The 22,289-nt window shown below is 33.1% G+C and overlaps 1 protein-coding gene across 1 annotated transcript in view; it reads left to right on the top strand.

Annotated features, from left to right (window-relative positions):
• LOC136035231 (uncharacterized) overlaps nt 1-15,877 on the top strand; it is a 107,147-nt gene extending 91,270 nt beyond the window's left edge. The window contains exon 4 of the mRNA XM_065716901.1: nt 13,796-15,877. Coding sequence (XP_065572973.1) covers nt 13,796-13,875 — 80 coding nt within the window. The 3' untranslated portion in view covers nt 13,876-15,877. The remainder of the gene's footprint in view (nt 1-13,795) is intronic.
• The last annotated feature ends 6,412 nt before the right edge of the window (nt 15,878-22,289 follow it).

Raw genomic sequence — 22,289 nt, forward strand, 5'->3', positions numbered from 1 at the left:
ATTTTTACAAACTAGGCTGAAATGGATTTTTGATTTCTTAGTAATGATGTTGGTTAGTAACCCATTTCATAGACCGAGTAATTTCTGTTCGTTTTAAGTTTTAATGTCACTCCTCACTTTCACTTAAAAAAACTAGTTTTTTTATTTAATTTCTGAAAGTTTTTAAATTAATGCATTTCTGATTTTGGCTCTCCGGACATAAATTATTAAAATGAAATTGGTATATTAATTCTTTTTTTGGCAAAATGGCTTTCTCTTAGTTTTGATAAGACAATTTTGAGAAATAAGAGGTGGGGAAGGAGGCCTAGTTGCCCTCCAATTTTTGGTAACTTAAAAAAGCAACTAGAACTTTTAATTTTTAGCGAACGTTTTTATTAGTAAAAAATATAGGTAACTTAAGAATTAACTTACGTAACAAACTTTTATATTGTTATATTTTTAATATGTATACGAGGGGGCTTATACCTTCGTTAAAACCTTAGTCTTTACACAAAATCGTAAGTTTTGTCCCAATTATTTAAGAATGACCCCTGAATCAGAAAGGCCGTAGAATAAATAGTTGAAATTACTAAAAACACTTTAGCATAAAGAGCGAGTTATTTATCTACTCCTAAATACTTCGCTCTTGATGCTAAAGTATTTTTAGAACACTTCATATGCGTAATAATCTCTGTTTGGTTTAAATTTCAACGCTACTCCTTACTTTCAATTGAAAAAAACGTTTTCTTGTTTATTTTTTCATTGTTTTTTTTATAGTAATGCTAGAAAATCCTGCGCCGTTTTCATTAAATTTTTCTTTCCCCATGACATATTCCTCCAAGGAAAGATCCTCCCATATGGCCCCTTGCCTCAAACCCACCCCTAAACCAAAAAAAATCCCCCTGAAAACGTCTGCACATTTCCCAATAACCATTACTGTATTTAAATATTCGTCAAAGTTTGTAACTTACAGCCCCTCCCCCGGGGATTGTTGGGGAGTAAGTCTTTCACCAAGACATAGTTTTTATGGTTTTCAACTATGCGGAACAAAATGGCAATCTCAAAATTTTGACCCGTTGACTTTAGGAAAAAAAGAGCGTGAGAGGGGGCCTAGGTGCACTCCAATTTTTAGGTCACTTAAAAAGGGCACTAGAACTCTTCATTTCCGTTAGAATGAGCCCTCTTGCGACATTCTAGGACCACTTAGTCGATACGATGACCCCTGGGAAAAAAACAAAAGACAAACAAATAAACACGCACCCGTGATTTGTCTTCTGGCAAAAAATACGAAATTCCACATTTTTGTAGATAGGAGCTTGAAATTTTTGGTATAGAGTTCTCTGATACGCCGAATGCGATAGTGTGATTTTCGTTAAGATTCTATGACTCTTAGGGGGTGTTTCCCCTATTTTCCAAAATAAGGCAAATATTCTAAGGCTCGTAACTTTTGATGACCAACTAAATTTGATGAAACTTATATATTTAGAATCAGCATAAAAATCCAATTTTTTTGTATATTTTAGCATCAAAATTCTGTTTTTTAGAGTTTCGTTTACTATTGACCCGGGTCACTCCTTACTACAGATAGTTACTACGAACTGTTTGATTAAAATGTGTGTACTGCTCTTGAAACTTGTTTTGTTCTTACCAAAGCCATGTACTGACTATAGTCCATATTTTTCACGTTAAAAATAAAAAGTAATACATTTTATAATTAGTTTGAGTTTTCAATAACAGGAATGTTTATCCTTTTTATGAAAACATTTAAATTTGTTAATTTCATAATTCTAATTAAAACATTAAAACACGAATATAAAGTTTTCAGTCAGACATTATGTCTTATGTTTTTCTCCTCCAATTTACAATTAGTTCCCCCATCCCTTTTCCCATGCCTTTAATTCGTTAATGACACCTTTGACTCTAATTTTCATCAGTTTACCTGTAGCACAAAAATTTCATTTTCTTTTCTTTTTCTTCTTGTTTGTTCCTCTGTGATTTAATCACGAAGCTATAAGGGAAATTAAACTCTGAAACCTCAAAACGGTCTCCCAAAGGAAATTACAAGAGCTCCTGAGAATTTGTCCTTGTCGTACCAGTTCATTTTCTTCTGAGTCTAATCTCCATTTGGAAGTAGCATGTTTTGGCTTTACTGAAACTGTTTTAAATTAGAGGTCAGGATTTCACGACTGAGGTTCTTTTCTAAGCAGTGGCAGTTCTGGCTTTTCTTGCGCCTGGGGCGAAATCTTGATAAGCACCCCCTGCCATCTTTCCAGAAAAATTGCCAAGCCAAATTTTAACAGAATTTTCATTTATTAGAAGAATTATTTTTAGTTAATAGATTTACTAATATTTTTTATTAATTATTTAAATTATTTAGTTATTATTGTTTTTTTTAGGTAAATATGTAAATATTTTAATTTATATCATTTATTTTTTACATAAATTAATTAAAAATTTAATAATTATATTCGTTTATTGACTACAACCTATGTTTTACTTCAATAAAAATTAAATTTCAAAATTAATAGAAATGATTATAACCCTTAGATTATTCATTTGGAATTTTACACCCCTAAAACTTTCCACGCCCTGTGCAAGTGCCCCCTCTGTCACCCTTGTAAATCCGCCTCTGTTTATAAGGAACTTTAGAAACCTTAGAATATATTTGATTTTTACGATTCTTAAGCTGGGGCATCATTTAATGGGTTAACCACTACCCAAATCATGAGCAGGACGCTTAATCAAAATTTGCAAAGTATGTCTATCACGCTTATTCACTAAATTTTACCATCAATATAAACTTTTTCATGATCGGTGGATTATTTTTCGCTGACCTATCATGTAGAAGTTCCTGGAAAGAAAGTAAAACAAGGCTTTCCTCAGTTTTAACTCTCTAGAAAAGTTTGGTCCCTCCCTCCGAATAGTACTGGAATAATAGAATGTTAAGAATGAACAAGAAAGAAATCATGTGTTTTTGCTTAAATTTTACTCATGTTGTCTAAATCAGGATACCTCCTAGGATTTCCCTCCTAGAATTAATTTTAGTTAAGACTAAAAGAGGCGGTTTTGAAAAATAAACTGCCCGGTGAAAAGAGTTCATTTACTTATTTTTATTTTCAAAAAATAAACGAATTTCTAATCAGGAACTTCTCAGTGATACAGGTGATAATATGCCCCTCAGACTTCTATCTATGTGAAAAAGTTGGACACTTGTCATGGGAAGGTTTAAAAGAGCTAGCAAGTAACATCTTTACATATTGCCCAATTTTAACAAAATTCACGTCAAATTTTTCAGCTTTATGGTCTAAATTTGCCAAACAGCTTTTTGTAAGGCTTATTGTGTATATTAAAAAGCTTATTTAAAAAAATAGAGGCCAATAATCTTAGCTTTGACCAGGTTTTTTCTTTAACTTCAAGGATCCCTCGTATTTTAAGAAATGATATAACTTATTATTAATTACTTAATATTACAATAATCTTTTATTAAAAAAAATTTATTAAACATTTTTCATCAGCTTAAATTAAGATAATTTGACCACATCTATATATATAAAAACTAGTTGGTAAACATGACGTCACCTGACAGACAGACCCACACATCCACAGACAACTTATTTATATATATATATATATATATATATATATATATATATATATATATATATATATATATATATATATATATATATATATATATATATATATAAATATATAAATATAATATATATATATATATATATATATATATATATATATATATATATATATATATATATATATATATACTGCAACACCTAGTTGGTGGGGGCGCTTCGCCCCCCCCCAAGCCTCCTCTCGTGCGTAAGTCGTTACGCGCCATATTAGTTACGCGCCATTGTAGTTGTGTCCCTGTGTCCCACTTGTGAATATAGATAGATATATATATATGTTTGCCATATAAATATGATGACAAATCGATTGTCAGGTTTACCGACTCTTGAACATGCAGCATAAAATTGTCCATGGGAAAACAATCCGTATTCAGATCTATACCGCAATTTTCTAATGAATACCCTTGGGCTTTGTTGATTGTAATTGTAACTAATATGGCGGGTAACGACTTACGCACGAGGGGAGGCTTGGGGGGGGCGCGAAGCGCCCCCACCAACTAGGTGTTGGAGTATGTATATATATATATATATATATATATATATATATATATATATATATATATATATATATATATATATATATATATATATATATATATATATATATATATATATATATATATATATATATATATATATATATATATATATATATATATATATATTCACAGGTGGGACATAGGGACACAACTACAATGGCGCGTAACTAATATGGCGCGTAACGACTTACGCACGTGGGGGGGCTTAGGCGGGGTGCGCGAAGCGCCCCCACCAACTAGTTGTTGCAGTATATATATATATATATATGTATATATATATATATATGTATATATATATATATATATATATATATATATATATATATATATATATATATATATATATATATATATATATTATATTTATATATTTATATATATATTATATATATATATATATATATATATATAAATAAGTTGTCTGTGGATGTGTGGGTCTGTCTGTCGGGTGACGTCATGTTTGTGTGTTGACTGACGTCATGAAGTTAGTTGTCGTCACTTTTATTATGACGGTGACGTCATTAAAGGTATTTAAGACATGCGTTCACGTAGAAATCTATTGATGTTTAACTGTAAAATGACTGATGAACTTACAATGGCAACAGCCGAGGAAGATGCTCAAAGAGTCTATGCCAAAAAACTTGCTGCTGATAGAGAAAGTAAGAAAAGAAAGCGTGCCGAGGAATCAAAAGACTAGCAAGGAAACAGGCTTGAGGCTGATAGAGAAAGTAAGAAAAGAAAGCGTGCCGAGGAATCAAAAGAACAGCAAGGAAACAGGCTTGAGGCTGATAGAGAAAGTAAGACTGTGTGTTGACTGACGTCATGAAGTTAGTTGTCGTCATTTTTATTATGACGGTGACATCATTAAAGGTATTTAAGACATGCGTTCACGTAGAAATCTATTAATGTTTAACTGTAAAATGACTGATGAACTTACAATGGCAACAGCCGAGGAAGATGCTCACAGAGTCTATGCCAAAAAACTTGCTGCTGATAGAGAAAGTAAGAAAAGAAAGCGTGCCGAGGAATCAAAAGACTAGCAAGGAAACAGGCTTGAGGCTGATAGAGAAAGTAAGAAAAGAAAGCGTGCCGAGGAATCAAAAGAACAGCAAGGAAACAGGCTTGAGGCTGATAGAGAAAGAAAGAACAGAAAGCGTGCCGAGGAACTACCAGAGCAACGTGAAACCAGACTTGCTGCTAAAAGAGAAAGTGAAAATAGAAGGCGTGCCGAGGAACTACCAGAGCAACATGAAACCAGACTTGCTTCTAAAAGAGAAAGTGAAAAAAGAAGGCATGCCGAGGAACTACCAGAGCAACATGAAACCAGACTTGCTGCTAAAAGAGAAAGTGAAAAAAGAAGGCGTGCCGAGGAATCACAAGAACAGCAAGAAATCAGGCTTGCTGCTGATAGAGAGAGTAAGAAAAGAAAGCGTGCCGAGGAATCAGATCAACCTGAAAGTTATCGCCTGGCATTCCAGTACAGCCCAGTCGATGATTATAGCTTGAGTAGATGTGTTCAAATCGGGACTATGTCTAAAATTTGTCCCTATTGCAAGGCCTTGAAATTCAATGGTGAAACAATGGGAATGTGTTGCGCCTCAGGAAAAGTTAAACTTCATCTATTGGCTGCACCACCAGAGCCATTGAAGACTTTCCTTACTGGAACTACGTCAGAATCTAAGCGTTTTTTGTCACAAATCAGAAAATATAACTCATGTTTCCAAATGACGTCGTTTGGAGCCCAAATCGAAAATCCAGATCAATTTATGTCTACTTTCAAAGTAAAAGGGCAAATTTATCATAGAGCAGGGTCCCTTCTACCATTCTCAGGCGAGAATCATAAATTTTTACAATTGCACTTCATCAGTGATAGAAATGCTGAATTGAATGCACGTTGCAAAATTTCTCCCAACGTTGAAAGGACAATCGTTTCCCAATTGCACCATCTTTTCCACGAAAATAATAATTTAGTGCGTCTGTTCAAAACAGCCATCGATTTGATGCCTACTGATACGCATAAAATTGTTATTTCCGCTGACAAAACGCCTCCTGGCCATCATGTGCGTAGATACAATGCTCCAACTATCGACGAAGTGGCAATCGTTATGGTCGGTGATCAGTTTTTACCTCGAGATATTATTCTTCATAAGCGAAACGCTCAGTTGTTAAGAATTGCTGAAACTCATCGATGCTACGATGCCCTACAATATCCTATCATTTTTTTGGGATGAAGCTGATGGCTATCACTTTAATATTAAATTGATGAATCCAGCGACTAACAAAGAAATGAATAAGAAATGCAGTGCAATGCATTATTATTCCTATAGACTAATGATTCGGCAGGATGAAGAAAATTATATTTTAAAATGCCGTCAATTGTTTCACCAATTCGTCGTTGGTATGTATGCTAAAATTGAATCAGAACGTTTGCTATATATCCGCCTGAATCAGACCAAGCTCCGCTCTGAACAATACATTCATTTTTGAGATGCAGTTATAAATGACGGTAATACCACAAACGTTGGAAGATTAACAATTTTACCTTCGTCATATGCTGGCAGTCCCCGTCATATGCATGAATATGCTCAAGATGCTATTGCGTATGTTCGTCTCTATGGTCGTCCAGATTTATTTATTACATTTACATGTAATCAATCTTGGGACGAGATACTGCAGCTTTTACTTCAAGGACAATCGGCGGTTCATAGACATGACATTACGGCCCGTGTCTTCCGGCAAAAGTTGAAATCACTGATAAACTACATAGTAAATTTTGAAGTGTTTGGGTCAGTGCGATGCTGGATGTACTCAGTGGAATGGCAAAAACGAGGTTTGCCTGGCAATGATGGTTACCCACAATATAGAAGAAGATCTACTGAAGATGGCGGTAAAACAGCAATAATAAAGAAGCGTAATTGTACCATTTCAGGCAAACATTACCTATAATACCTAGATCAACTCCTGCAGACGAAATGAATGCTTGCCTGAAAAATTCTAATTTATGGGCATACGTAAAAACATTAAAATTAACTACAAATATGCGTGTCCGATTGCAAAACGATGACTCTGGTCAAACATTTCCAGATCAATGTCTGGCAATTGGAAACGGAAAGCTCCCAGTAGACTCAATTTCAGGACGTATACAACTACCTGCTGATTTCTGTAATTTAGTGACGTCCAAAAATGAATTGATTGAAAAAGTATTTCCGAATATTCTAAACAATTATAAAAATAATAAATGGCTAATTGAAAGAGCGATTCTTGCACCCAAAAATATAGACGTCCACGAAATCAACAATATTGTTTTGGCCAAGATTCGAGACCAGGCAGTCCTTTACAAGTCAGTCGACACAGTTTTGGAACCAAATGAAGCGGTTAATTATCCATCTGAATTTTTAAATTCTATGGATCTTTCAGGGTTTCCACCACACGTGCTACAGCTAAAATTAGGCGTACCAATAATACTTTTAAGAAATATCAACCCACCAAAGTTTTGCAATGGCATGCGACTTGCCGTAAAAAAAAAACAATGGAAAACCTAATAGAGGCCACAATCTTGACAGGGCCTTTTGAGGGTGAGGCTGTTCTTATTCCTCGCATTCCCATGATTCCAACGGATCTGCCTTTTCAATTTAAAAGATTGCAATTCCCATTTCGATTAGCATTTGCAATCACCATTTACAAAGCTCAAGGTCAATCATTAGAAAGATGTGGTATAGATCTTAATACTGATTGTTTTTCCCATGGACAATTGTACGTTGCATTTTCGAGGGTCGGTAAACCTGACAATCTATTTATATGCAGCGACAATTGGACAGTGAAGAATGTTGTATATTCGCAAGTTTTACGCAGTTAATTTGTATTGTATCTATCTATCTATCTATCTATATAAAAACGAGTTGTGTGTATGCATGTTTGTTTGTTTGTAAAAAGAGCGTTTGCATATGACGTCATTATTAGTACATAAGGCTTTGTATATGCACAGACAATGGGAAAGCCAAGAATGTTGTATATTCGCAAGTTTTACGTAGTTTGAAACACATATATAAATCTATCTATATTCACAGGTGGGACACAGGGACACAACTACAATGGCGCGTAACTAATATGGCGCGTAACGACTTACGCGCGCGGGGGGCTTGGGGGGTATATATATATATATATATATATATATATATATATATATATATATATATATATATATATATATATATATATATATATATATATATATATATATATATATATATATATATATATATATATATTTATATATATATATTTATATATATATATATATATATATATATATATATATATATATATATATATATATATATATTCACAGGTGGGACAAAGGGACACAACTACAATCGTGTGCAACTAATATGGCTCGTAACGACTTAAACGCGCGGGGGGGGGGAGCACCACACCAACAGCTCTAGTAATTTATAAAACATAAATTTTGGAATCTATGATCTAATCTTGAACTTACTTGACCAAATTTAGTTGCAGGGTCACATAGAAACTTAACCGTGTTTACTTTTTGCGAATAATTTTTGAGTTAAAGAAAAGCCTCTCGAATAAATTCATTGTTATTTATCCCCTTCTGTGTTCCTGTTTATTCTATTTATTTGAAGCACTGGTAGGGGCTGTGAAGTCCAATTTCCATATTCTTTACCTTACCTTACTATAGAAAATAGTGTTTCGTTAAAAGGCTATATCGCTTTCTCTTTTATTCCAAGAAAAAAGTAAATAAATTAGCAACGTCTTGTTTTTGTAATCTTTACTCACAAGAGAAAGAAACTTCTTTGCTTTACAGAACGGTATTTAAGAAACTTATGCATGCTCCACGATTGTATCATTTAGCAAATCTGTTTTTATCTTGTTATGTCTTCTCTTCTGTCGCAGTAAAGTAGGTAATACCCACCTGGGAACGAGAACAGGAAAATAGGTATTAAACTCTTTTTTTGTTCGTCCATTTTTCCTTCTTTGTAGTCCTTGAAGAGGGAAATATAACAAATAACTTATCATGAATAGCACTACTATACACAAAAGATTATTTTATGAAATTTATGTAGTAAATATCAGATTTAAAATCACAAATCATATTTGGACTTAAGACCCAATCTACTGCATTTTACTCTGAAAGGTAGACGTCCCGGGAGGGGGAGGTTAAATTCCTTACTTGTAGCTACCCTGGGAGTGCAATTACGATTAAATGCACGACAAATAATAATGTTATTGATCATATTAAAGCTAAGATAACAAAAATGAGCGAGCGACATTTTCTGACATTATCAGAAAATAAGCAACTGAAAAGCTTAACTAACTAAAATTCGTTTGTTTTGACAACGATTCTAGTTAAATTAAATAAAAAAAAACAAGTTTTTTTAACTGAAAATAAGGAGCGACATTAAAACTTAAAACGAACAGAATTTACCCCATATATGAAAGGGGCTGCTCCCTCCTCAAAGCCTTGCTCTTGGCGCTAAAATTTGACTCTTTCTCTCAACTTTACTTAATAAAACAGTAGAAACTTTAGCGTAAAAAGCAGGGCGTTGAAAAAGGAGCAGCCCCTTTCATATACGGGGTAATTTCTGTTCGTTATAATTTTTAATGTCGCTCCTACTTTCAGTTAAAAAACTTGTTTCTTTATTTAATTTCTGAACGTTTTCTAGTTAAACCATGTTTTGATTTCGGCTCTCCGCAGATGAATAATTAAGGCGAAATTCGCACATTTATTTATTTGGCTAATTGGCTTTCCCATAGTTTTGATCCAATGATTTTGAAAAAAAAGGAGGGGAAGGAGGCCCAGTTGCTCTCCAATTTTTTTGGTACTTAAAAAGGCAACTAGAACTTTTAGTTTTTACGAACGTTTTCATTAGTAAAAGATATACGTAACTTACGAATTAGCTTACGTAACAAACTTCTATGTTCGCATGTTTTTGTTACGTATATGAAAAGGTTCGCCCACTCGTCAATACCTCGTCAATAACTCTTTGCATTAAAGCTTAAATTTTGTCCCCTGAATCACCAAGGCCGTAGAATAAATAGTTGAAATTACTAAAAATATTTTAGCGTAAAGACTGAGGTATTAGGAGGAGGTGAACCCCTTATATGCATAATATTTTCTGTTGGTTTTAAGTTTTAATGCTACTCCATACTTCCAGTTCAAAAACAACTTTTTCGTATTTATTTTCTCATTGTTTTTTTTTAAATAATGCTAGAAAATGCTGCGCCCCCTTTATGGAAATCTTCTTCCCTCATGACAAATTCCTCCATGGAAATTTCCCCCACATAGTCCCTTCTTCTCAGCCCCCTCCCTCCCAACCAAAAAATCCCCCTGAAAACGTCTCTACATTTCCCAATAACCATTAATATATGAAAACACTGGTCAAAATTTGCAACTTGCAGCCCCTCCCACGGGGACTGTGGCGGAGTAAGTCGTCCCCACATACATAGTTATAAGATTTTTCGACTATGCTGAATAAAATGGCTATCTCAGAATTTTGATCCGACTACTTCGGGAAAAAGATGAGCGTGGGAGGGGGCCTAGGTGCCCGCCGATTCTTTTGGTCACTTTAAAAGGGCACTAGAACGTTTCATTTCCGTTCGAATGAGCCCTCTTGCAAAATTCTAGGACCACTGGGTCGACGATCACCCATGGGAAAAAGAAAAAAAAACAACAAACAAATAAACACGCATCCGTGATTTGTCTTCTGGCAAAAAAATACAAAATTCCACATTTTTGTAGATAGGATCTTAGAACTTGTACAATAAGGTTCTCGGATACACTGAATCTGATGGTGTGATTTTTATTAAGATTCTATGACTTTTAGGGGGTGTTTCGCCTTATTTTCTAAAATAGGGCAGATTTTCTCAGGCTCGTAACTTTTGATTAGTAAAACTAAACTTGATGAAACTTATATATTTAAAATCAGCATTAAAATTCGATTCTTTTGATGTAACTATTAGTATCAAAATTCCGTTTTTTAGAGTTTTGGTTACTATTGATCTGGGTCGCTCCTTACTACAGTTCGTTACCACGAAATGTTTGAAAAAGAAAGAAAAGAGCTCTATTTTAGACGTAAGAGCCCTTGAATTACTTGTTTTAAGGGCCCACCCTTTGGTACTCAGAGACTATACACAAAAGTATCCTTCATTGGAATTCATTATCTTTCTTGTCGACAGTTTTGTTTTTTAGTAATGCCTTTACCAGTTTGATACTAGTCTGACTGCATTTGCGTCAATTTTGTAGAAAAAACAACAACAAAATCGATAACATCCACAGGTCAGTTGTCAGATACAATACCAAGTACACTGTATTTCTAATTTGCCAATTAAATAAAAAAAACAAGTTTTTTGAAATGAAAGTAAGGAGCGACATTAAAACTTAGAACGAACAGAAATTACTCCGTATATGAAAGGGGCTTTTCCTCCTCGACACCCCGCTCCTTACGCTAAAGTTTATTATTGTTTTAAAAAGTAGAGTTGCGAGAAAGAATCAAACTTTAGCGCAAGGAGCGGGGTGTCGAGGAGGAAAAGCCCCTTTCATATACGGAGTAATTTCTGTTCGTTTTAAGTTTTAATGTCGCTCCTTACTTTCATTTCAAAAAACTTGTTTTTTTTATTTAATTTCTGAAAGTTTTTGAATTAATGCATGTCTGATTTTGTCTCTCCGTACATAAATTATTAAAATGAAATTTGCATATTAATTCTTTTTTTGGCTAAATGGCTTTCTCTTAGTTTTGATCAGACGATTTTGAGAAATAAGGGGTGGGAAGGAGGCCTAGTTGCCCTCCAATTTTTCGGTTACTTAAAAAGGCAACTAGATCTTTTAATTTTTAACGAACGTTTTTATTTGTAAAAGCAATACGTAACTTAAGAATTAACTTACGTAACAAACTTTTATATTCTTATATTTTTGATTATATATATGAGAGGGTTGGTCCCCTCGTTAATACCTTGCTCTACACACTAAATCTTGTTTTGTCCCAATTCTTTAAGAATGACCCCTGAATCAGAAAGGCCGTAGAATAAATAGTTGAAATTACTTTAAAAAAATTTTAGCATAGAGAGCGAAGTATTTATCTCCTCCTAAATACCTCGCTCTTTATGCTAAAGTATTTTTAGAACCCCTCATATGCGTAATAATCTCTGTTCGTTTTAAGTTTCAATGCTTCTCTTTACTTTCAATTGAAAAAACTTTTTCATGTTTATATTTTCATTGTTTTTTATAATAATTCTAGAAAGTCCTGCACCCTTTTCATTGAATTTATCTTCCCCCATGAAATATTCCTCCATGGAAAGATCCTCCCATATAGCCCCCTCCCCTGAACCCCACACCCAAACCAAAAAAATCCCCCTGATAACGTCGGTACACTTCCCAGTAACTATTACTGTATGTAAACACTGGTCAAAATTTGTAACTTGCAGCCCCTCCTCCAGGGACTGTGGGGGGTAAGTAATCCCCATAGACATAGTTATTATGGTTTTCGACTATGCAAAACAAAATGGCTATCTCAAAATTTTGATCCGTTGACTTTGGAAAAAAAATGAGCGTGGGAGGGGGCCTAGGTGCCCTCCAATTTTTGGTCACTTAAAAAGGGCACTAGAACTTCTTATTTCCGTTAGAATGATCCCTCTTGCAACACTCTAGGACCACTTGGTCGATACGATGACCCCTGGGAAAAAAAAAATAAATAAATAAACACGCACCCGTGATTTGTCTTCTGGCAAAAAATACGAAATTCCACATTTTTGTAGATTGGACCTTGAAATTCTGACAATAGGGTTCTCTGATACTTCGAACGCGACGGTGCAATTTTCGTTAAGATCCTATGACTTTTAGGGGGTGTTCCCCCTATTTTCCAAAATAAGGCACATTTTCTCAGGCTCGTAAATTTTGATGACAAAGACTAAATTTGATGAAACTTATATATTTAAAATCAACAGAAAAATCCAATTCTTTTGATATCTTATAGCATCGAAATTCCGTTTTTTAGAGTTTTGTTTACTATTGAGGCGGGTCGCTCCTTACTACAGTTCGTTACCACGAACTGTTTGATAACTCAAACGCTGGGATATGGTACAAAAACTGTAAAATTTAGGTTAACTAGTTGCAAAATAAAGTTTGCACTGATTTATCTTATTTCGCCATGGCCCAAAACGGTAAGACTGTATGTTAGTGAGAAATTCTAAGCCTCTTTTTCTATAATGATAGGGTAAGTTTTCACCCTAACAACAAGGTTAAACTTTATATTTTTTCACTTTTTTTAATTTAGAACCAACCTAAAATTTCACATACCCATGACATAAATTTTGATGTCATGTTTGACGTTACAAAAAAAGAAGAAAAAAAAAGATGTTAAACTGTACGTCAATGGCATCAAGGGCATCAAGTCATGGCTAATTGTAGAAAAAGCCAATGATGGTGATGGTACTATATCAGGTGATTTCAAGTACGAAGTTGGTGGTTTTAAAACGGTTAATCTCTATGTGCATGGACATTGGCTGAAAAAATTTGTTAGTATTTCATATAGGAAATCAAAGTTTTCGTGCTGCAATATTTAGAATATTAAGTATAGAGTACAATTGTTAACATCTATTTAAATCTTTTTTCAGGATCTGGATCAGATTGTATATTCCAAGGAATGGCAATTGTTACTGTACTAAATGCTGCATGTCTAATGCTGCGATATTGAACATAAGTTGTATTATTTCAACTTTTCTTGTTGATCCAGTTATATTGTTTCAACTTCAGTTCGTGTTACTCTTTATCTTTATCAGGTTGGGAGTAACAAAAGACTAGTACATTTTATACTGAATGAGGTAAAAATACCTAAAGTAATGTTTTGTATTTCTAATCAAGAATTAAATTGGAACCATCTTCAAAAGACGTGACATTACCGAAACCTTGCGTCTTTACGATAAGCAATTACTTCCCTTGAAAGAATAATAATTCATTAATTCCAACAATATCTTATTCCTATTTTTCATTATGATCATATGAAAAGACTTGTGGTTTCTCAGTGACTTGTTTAGTTTGTATGAGACAAAATGGTTTTCAGTTTTGTTTATATTGCCAACAATCATGTAATATTTTTCATTGGTGACACCATCACTGTCACCCCTCTAAGTTGTATCTGATACGTTTATATTTCTGAAGTGATACCTTTAAACCATTCGCGAAGTTCTTCTTGGCAGAACAATGCAGATCAAGCAGGTCAAAGTGCTATTAAGCTTTCATTGCGTTGGTGATCCAGTTTAGCAGTTTATCAAAGGGTTTAGGTTTGCTATTTTAGAATTTTTAAAATGTTTGATACGGTCTTTAGGTGCTAGAGTGAAGATATGTAACTATGTATTGTGCAGAAATGTTTCATAGAAAAAATAGTACTTTCATGATGGTTATGTAAAAAAGATACTAGAATAATATTTTTTTTCTAATGCAGTTCCACTGTTTCTTCAGACTGGTTTGTTGATAATTATTCAAAAAGATATTGCTCCATTTTATTAATTGACTTAATGTTTTATGCATCGTTTACTTCAGAAATCCTTAATTTTGACATAAGACTTTTTCCAGAGCCAAATCGTAGATATACCTGTCCATGAAAGCTAAACTTTGTTAATGATGTGTGTTTTTTCTTGGTTTGAACGTTAAACTTTCCCAACCCTAATGTGTTCCTGATTATGGTCTATCAATGCCATCTTCCTCATTTTTTGCTTTCAAACATTATTTCATGAGTCTTTACTGTGATTGTCAACTTTATATGTGAAATTTGAACACTGTTCGACTCCTAAAATCTTTTAATTTGAAATATAACCTGGTATTTCTTCAATAGGAAAATATTTCCAATTTTTATCCACTTAATACTAATTTATTCCACAAGTAAGTCTGTAATGTGGCCCGGATAATAAACAGTTCCTTTGTTTTGATTCTGAACAGAGACGTGGAAGACTTATTTGCTGTCTCCATTTGCGGATGTTATACCTGCGGTTATTAACAACTGTAAAATACACTTTCCTTTCTTCACTACCATATTTTTCTTCTGAATCGAAAAATTCAATATTAAAATTGTTTCATTCTTGGCTGTAAGAACCAGCTGTACATATAAATCCTTTCAGGTCGTTTCTTCAAATAACAAAGTCAATATCTGAAAATGATCTTTAGTTTTCTTTGTAGCCAGTCTCCAAATCATTCGTCGAACTTGGTAAAAATCAGCAGCAATAAAACTCTAAGAAATCCTATTACCACTACAAACAGTTCCTTTTTTAGCATAATAGGAATCGCCTGGTAAACGGTGAATGAGTATTAGCAAACATTTGATTGCTTAATAAGAATTTTCATTTAAAACGGCTTTTGAAAACCTTTAACCTAAGCTCACCTGTCTATTGAGCTTTTTCCAAGAAACACCCTTCTACGTGATGATTGACTACGAACATCACCTTATTTTCCCCTCGTATCTGGCATTATTTATGTGTGTACAGAGTTTTATTATTAACAGAATCCAGTATGTATTAAGAGCTAATCGAACAAAACTTTCATTGTTAAAAGTGCTCTTTCATTTTAAATATTTTAAGTCATCCTTTATTGTATTTTTGTATGCAAATCAATGTGAAATTAAGATTCATAAGCTTGTATTTATATATAGAGTAATTATGTAGCAATTCTTCATATATCTAGTCATTATATTTATCCAGCGATTTTGTTAAGTTGTTCTTTCTTAATTATGACTATAAACTTGACAAGTGGAATTTTTGCTTTCAAATCAACGGAAAAATAAGAAGCTTGATGAACTAAATGAGAAGATTTTAAGCTAGTTTAAACTTTATTCCTTCTAGAATAGGGGTTTGAAAATCAATCTGAAGAAATAAAAAAATTTGTCATATAAGAGGTTGGATTGGCAAATCCGTTGTCCTATCTTAGCTTATTCATTTGAGAAACATCAACTTTCATTGAATTTTAAAATTTCTTTAAGCTGTGAACTGGAATTCCATTAATTAGTAAAATATAAACATGCCTTAAATTAGATATTGTATAATCTAATATGTTTTCAGATAAATGGCATTATTGATGTTTGGTATGAGACATATAAGAATTTCCTCTTTGCAAAGATTTCCAAAATAGCATAATGAACCTCACCAAAAACAAAAATTTTATTGGTTTCTATCTGTTGCTTTGGACATTTAGTAAATAACAAACATAATCTGTACTAATCAAAAGTTAAGCAACATGTCAAAAAACTGTTTAATGAGAAAAATATTTTTATTTAAAGGATATTCAAAAAAGAAAACCATTACATGGGTTCAAATTAATATTAAAAATTTATTCCAAAAATAAATTATCGAAAATTTAAAAGAAAATAATATCTTAAAATCTCTCAAAAATAGCAGAGGATTAAACATAAATTGTACCATTACGTTCATTATAGTCAGAATCCTAATCTAGAAACTTACAGTCCCTTACCTCGAAAACAAGAAAAAACGATCTTTCGCATTGGTAGCACTTTTCAGTGCCATTTGTGCAGTGGAAAGACTTGAATACATTACAAAGACCGTATTTTCATCTTTGTGTTTTAAAACCCTTAACCACAGGTTTGAAATTTACTATTCCCATCTTCTACATTTCCCTCATAGCTCCTATTGATTTTCCTCATTTCATTTTAGTTAAGACTAAAACAGGTGGTTTTGAAAAATAGACTTCCTAGTGAAGAGAGTTCATTTACTTCTTTTCATTTAAAAAAAGATAACTTTGAAGACCACACTGCCTTTCCATGACGAAAGTAAAACAGTTCAAAATAGGGATGATACCTTTTTATTGACAGTGAATAGATATAAAATTATTTAACTGGATATTTCGAACACATATACAGTCTTCATCATCAGCAGTAAAACTAAAAGACATGAATAAAAATAAACAAAATTTATACCTAATAAACTAATTACATATAGTTTATTGCTCTTATTTTTTTCGATGCAACAGCCGAGGCAAATCTCTTTGACCTTTTCGGCTTCGGTTCATTAGAATTATCTGACATATTACGTGGACAGAGGTCATAGCTCTTAGGTGAGGTGATATTTACTTTATTTGACCTCAGTAAATTATCATAAATTGAGTTCAATCCAAATAGCGTTAGCTATTTAGCTATTAGCTATTTTATAAAAACAATAGCGTTAGATTCATATTTTTTAAAACATAAATTTTGGGGGAGATATATGGATGACATAATTTCAGTATGGAATTATGGGGTGGAGGAATTAAAAAGTTTTTTAGAACATCTTAATTTTTGGGGAGGGGATTTAAAATTTACAATAGAATTAGAAGAGGATAATAAACTTCCTTTTCTGGATGTCCTTATTTTAAAAAATGAAAATAGTCTGGATTTTAAGATTTACAGAAAACCTACTAACAATGACAGATTTTTGTCGTTTTTCTCTGGTCATGCTCGCCAAGTAAAAATTGGTTTAATCATATGTTTTACTGACCACATTTTTAGAATTTGTTCTCCAAAATTCATTGAGGAGGAATTATTGTTGTTAAAAGAGATTTTAATAAGTAACCATTATCCGGGTTGATTAAATGACCAGGCTTTTTCGAAAAGAAGGAAAAATTTTCTAGAATGTTCTGACGATATTCTGGAAACAACAGAAAAGAAAGATATTTTTTGTTCTCTACCATATGTTCCATGTTTGAGTGAAAAACTTAAAAGAATTTTACAAAATAATGGTTTAAAGGTAGCTTTAAGAGGTAGTAATACTTTGGCTAGTTTTTTAAATTCTGGAAAGGATCGGACTTCCGTAGAGCAACAAAGTGGGGTTTATAAAATCCCATGTACTTTTGGAAGCTCTTATGTGGGACGTACTAACCAGAATTTAAAAACGAGGTTGCTACAACATCATAATTCTATTTCATCGTCTTTTAAGCAAAATACCAAACCTGAAGATTTCACGTCGGCCCTCTCAGAGCATATCTTTAATTTTCCAAATCATTTTATTTTGTTTGAAAATGTTTTTTTGATTTCTAGGGACCAAGGTTTAAAGCAAACTTTGAGGGAAACAATCGAAATTAAAAAAATTCTTTTCAAGAATAATTCCATAAACAGAGATACAGGTGAATTTGGATTGAACTCAATTTATGATAATTTACTGAGGTCAAATAAAGTAAATATCACCTCACCTAAGAGCTATGACCTCTGTCCACGTAATATGTCAGATAATTCTAATGAACCGGAACCGAAAAGGTCAAAGAGATTTGCCTCAGCTGTTGCATTGATAAAAATAAGAGCAATAAACTATATGTAATTAGTTTATTAGGTATAAATTCTGTTTATTTTTATTCATGTCTTTTAGTGTTACTGCTGATGATGAACACTGTATATGTGTTCAAAATATCCAGTTAAATAATTTTATATCTATTCACTGTCAATAAAAAGGTATCAGCCCTATTTTGAACTGTTTTACTTTCATTTAAAAAAAAAGAATTATTATCAGGAACTTCTCAAACGTACAGGTCATAATATGCCCCTCACACTCCTATCTATGTGATAAAGCTGGACACATATTGCAGAAAAGTTTAGGGGAGGTAGGAAACAAAACCTAGGAGGTCAAGAGGAGTGTGTGTAGCCGACTGGAGAATTCTTGCCGCTTTCTCATAAAGATTGTGAATAGGAGCAAGTACCGAGGGAAATGTGGACATCCACACAGAGGAACAGTAACATATATAAGGGTAAATCAGAGAAAAGTGTAAAAGACGGAGGATAGGGAAAGGGTATAAACGCTTTAATTTTCGGATGATCCCAAGTCCATGGGAAATTTTCACTCTTATTATTTGAACATGCCACTTAAATCATAAATTTTCATCCAAAAGAACTCCCAGGATTCGCACATATACATCCGGGGGACGACTTATGGAGCCTCTTGGTGTATGAAGCTCAGTAATTGTGAGGCAGCTCACACCTTAACGAGAAAAAATAAGAAGGTAGGAATTTTACATTTAAGCTAGGTGATTTATGTCAAACCAAAAGTGTATTTTCTCAGTCATTGCTTGAAGCTTTAGAATAAGGGATGATTCATCCGGAGCTGCAGCACCTAAAGTAGTGTCATCTGCAAATGCTATTAATTCTTCTTGACTATCAGGTGTGAACACCAACGTTCTCTGAGAGTAAGATTTGTGACACAATCCACAGCAAACATTGTTAATTGGGGTGTTAAAAAGTCGGTAGAGATCGTTCACATATATGAGGAAGAGGGTTGGCCCAAGAAAAGAACCTTGGGGTACTCCGTATTCAATTGGAACTTTTTCGTCTGTAACTTCTGTGGCGATAGATCTGTCAGTTAGGTATGACGAGAACCAAGACAATGCTTCCCCACGGACACCAAAATGACAAAGTTTACCAATGAGAATCTTATGTGTTAGGCTGTCAAAAGCTTTCTTTACATCAAGAAAAATGGCTGCAGGAATAAGATTAGAATCTAAAGATCGTCGTATAAACTGAAGAAGCCTATTACAAGCATGTTCTGTAGAATTCTTTGCGCGAAACCCAAACTGATGCTGATGGGAAAAAAAAATTAGCTTCAAGAAATCTCACCAGACGTTTGAGGATTGCTCTTTCAAATATCTTAGAGAACACTGACAGAAGAGAGATCGGCCTGTAAAAGAGAATTCAGAATTTATAAAATTCTACGAAAATAGGGATATAAACGAGTTGGTTTGTCTAATCTAGTTTCAGATTTAATCTAGGAAACAGTAAGCATAGTTCATGTTCAGTTTCGCTAGTTCTCTTTACTTCCAAAAAAAGCATTGTTTTATATAAATGGATTTACACTGGAGCATATCTTCAAAACAAACCATGTTTGAGGGATGACGAGTATATACCAGGAGGGAAAGAATTCACAAAACAAGAAAGAAGGTGACTATGAATAGTGTAATAAATTATAAATACTATCTTAAAATCCAAACATTTGGTAAGGGGCTAATTTTGGAGGCCTCCACCTTCTAAGTTGTTGTATTACATAGTTATGAATATGTAATGAAAATATGAACGATTTTTTTATTCTGGGGGGGGGGGGTCTTCAAATACAAAAAAACAATTCCGAATAAAATACATTATGCATCAAAACTTTAGCTTATGTGTCAATAACCGATACTGGGATCTTTTTCTAAATATGCTTAAAGTTGCTTCTCATCCGAAGGGTTGGAAGAGAAATGATGTCTCTTAAAGATTTTTTTTCAGGATTTAGGTGTAATAATAAGCATACATTTACCAAGAGGACTACCGTTAAATTTTTTTATGATCCCTTACCTTTACATTTGTACATATTAGTGATCTTGACTTTAATTACGTATGTATTTAAAATATACCTATGTATCCCAAACTAAACCCATTAAGTAATTTCAAAATTTTAAGATTTAAAAAGAAAATAATTGACCTTTTTTGTATAATATTGTATTAAAAAACAATAGACTGAATCACATGAACAATGAACTAATTTAAGTTTAATAGTGGCATTGAGAAAACTTCAACAGTCTGGCACTTTTTTAATGATTACTAGGTGTCGTTAGGTTAATTAATCAGTAAATTTAAAAAAAAATTTGATTCAATTTTGAGATTCTGAGTAGGCCTCTTAATTATGTTGCTCGTTAGCTACAATCAACAATAGTATTAGGCTTAGGATTATCTGCAAAAGATGCATCATTTATAGAAGAAAATATTAATTAAAATGAATTAGCCAAGTTTTGGGTGCTAAGCATGATGTAAACTAGCTGACATTTATTACATCATAAGTTACCTGTAAAAAGGAATATAGGAACAGGGCAATCCTTAATAACAGGGATAGGAAGTTTACAAAAAGAGTAAATTTTAAAATTCATGAGAAATATGCAAATTTCTTGAATTTTAATGAAAACTTACTAGCCTAAGAAGATTGATATAGCATTGATAAAATATAAAAACTACCATAAAATGCTAGGTGACCTTAATGAAGATCCTAGTTCCAATATCAGGATGTTTGAGTACTTTAAATATAGTAGTTAGGAAAACATTTCAACAAGATGGCAAAATTTCGCAGTTTTCTTAAAAAGAATTGTAACAGGTGGTATCGGGTCGAAGACAATAATCCTAAAATTGGATCTAAATTTTCATAACCATCTTATAGACAGCAACAAATTCTTTGCCATCAAGAGTAACGTTTTCTGTCACTTCCTGCCACAAAGCCGCAGTTTTAGGTCAATGAAAGCCAGAATGATCTTCAATTGAAACTCTGGGACAATAATCAATTTAAAGTTACCAGCAAAGAATTTTAATTTTACATCCCAGTTTCAGGAGCCACAATGTCGCATGGTAATGCATTACTTTTTCTTCTGAATAAACATGCAGTGAATATTCAACGGATTTCATTATATAATCATTATATCCTTTTATATACTGATTATGTTGTAAATTTTTGGCTGTTACAGCTTAGAAGAACTATAGATAACTTTACTATAGTCAGGTCACATACAGTTATTTAAGTTCTGAACGAAACCCCGGCCATGAGAAGCTCTAAAACTCCTGGGAAATAATATATAGATAACAATTTGTCCATATACAAGGAATAAAAAAAAAATATTCAGAGGCTCTTATTTGGGCAAATATCAGAAGGTGAAGCATCAGCACATTTTTTGCCCTTGCCAAGTACTCGCCAAAGCTACTTTAGGACAAACTCAAATGAAATATAAAAAAAATCCCTAAGGGTATTTTTTTCTTAAACCCAATATTTATTAACAAAAACCCAGGTGCTAGATTCTGGAACCTGTGACTGAAGGCTTAGCTTTACTGGTGACCGATCTGGAACGAAATTAATATTTTTTTTATTTTTAAACAGAAAAAAACCATGCATTACTCCAATAATTTATAACAGGTTAAAAGTCATAAGAATCCACGGTATTCTAAAAACCTATGTAAATCTTAAGGATTCGATACTTTCAAGGACTTATTCATGATTTCGACAATCTTTTATGTTTTTGAAGTTACCACTATTTTTTTATTAACAACAGTTACGTTTCCAAAACCTTCCTGAGGCGTTTTCCACTTACAAACCAGATTCTTAAAAAACTGTTGGAAACTATCAGTGGAACAAA

The sequence above is a fragment of the Artemia franciscana genome, chromosome 1, assembly GCF_032884065.1.
Source record: "Artemia franciscana chromosome 1, ASM3288406v1, whole genome shotgun sequence".
NCBI classification, from domain to species: Eukaryota; Metazoa; Arthropoda; class Branchiopoda; order Anostraca; family Artemiidae; genus Artemia; species Artemia franciscana.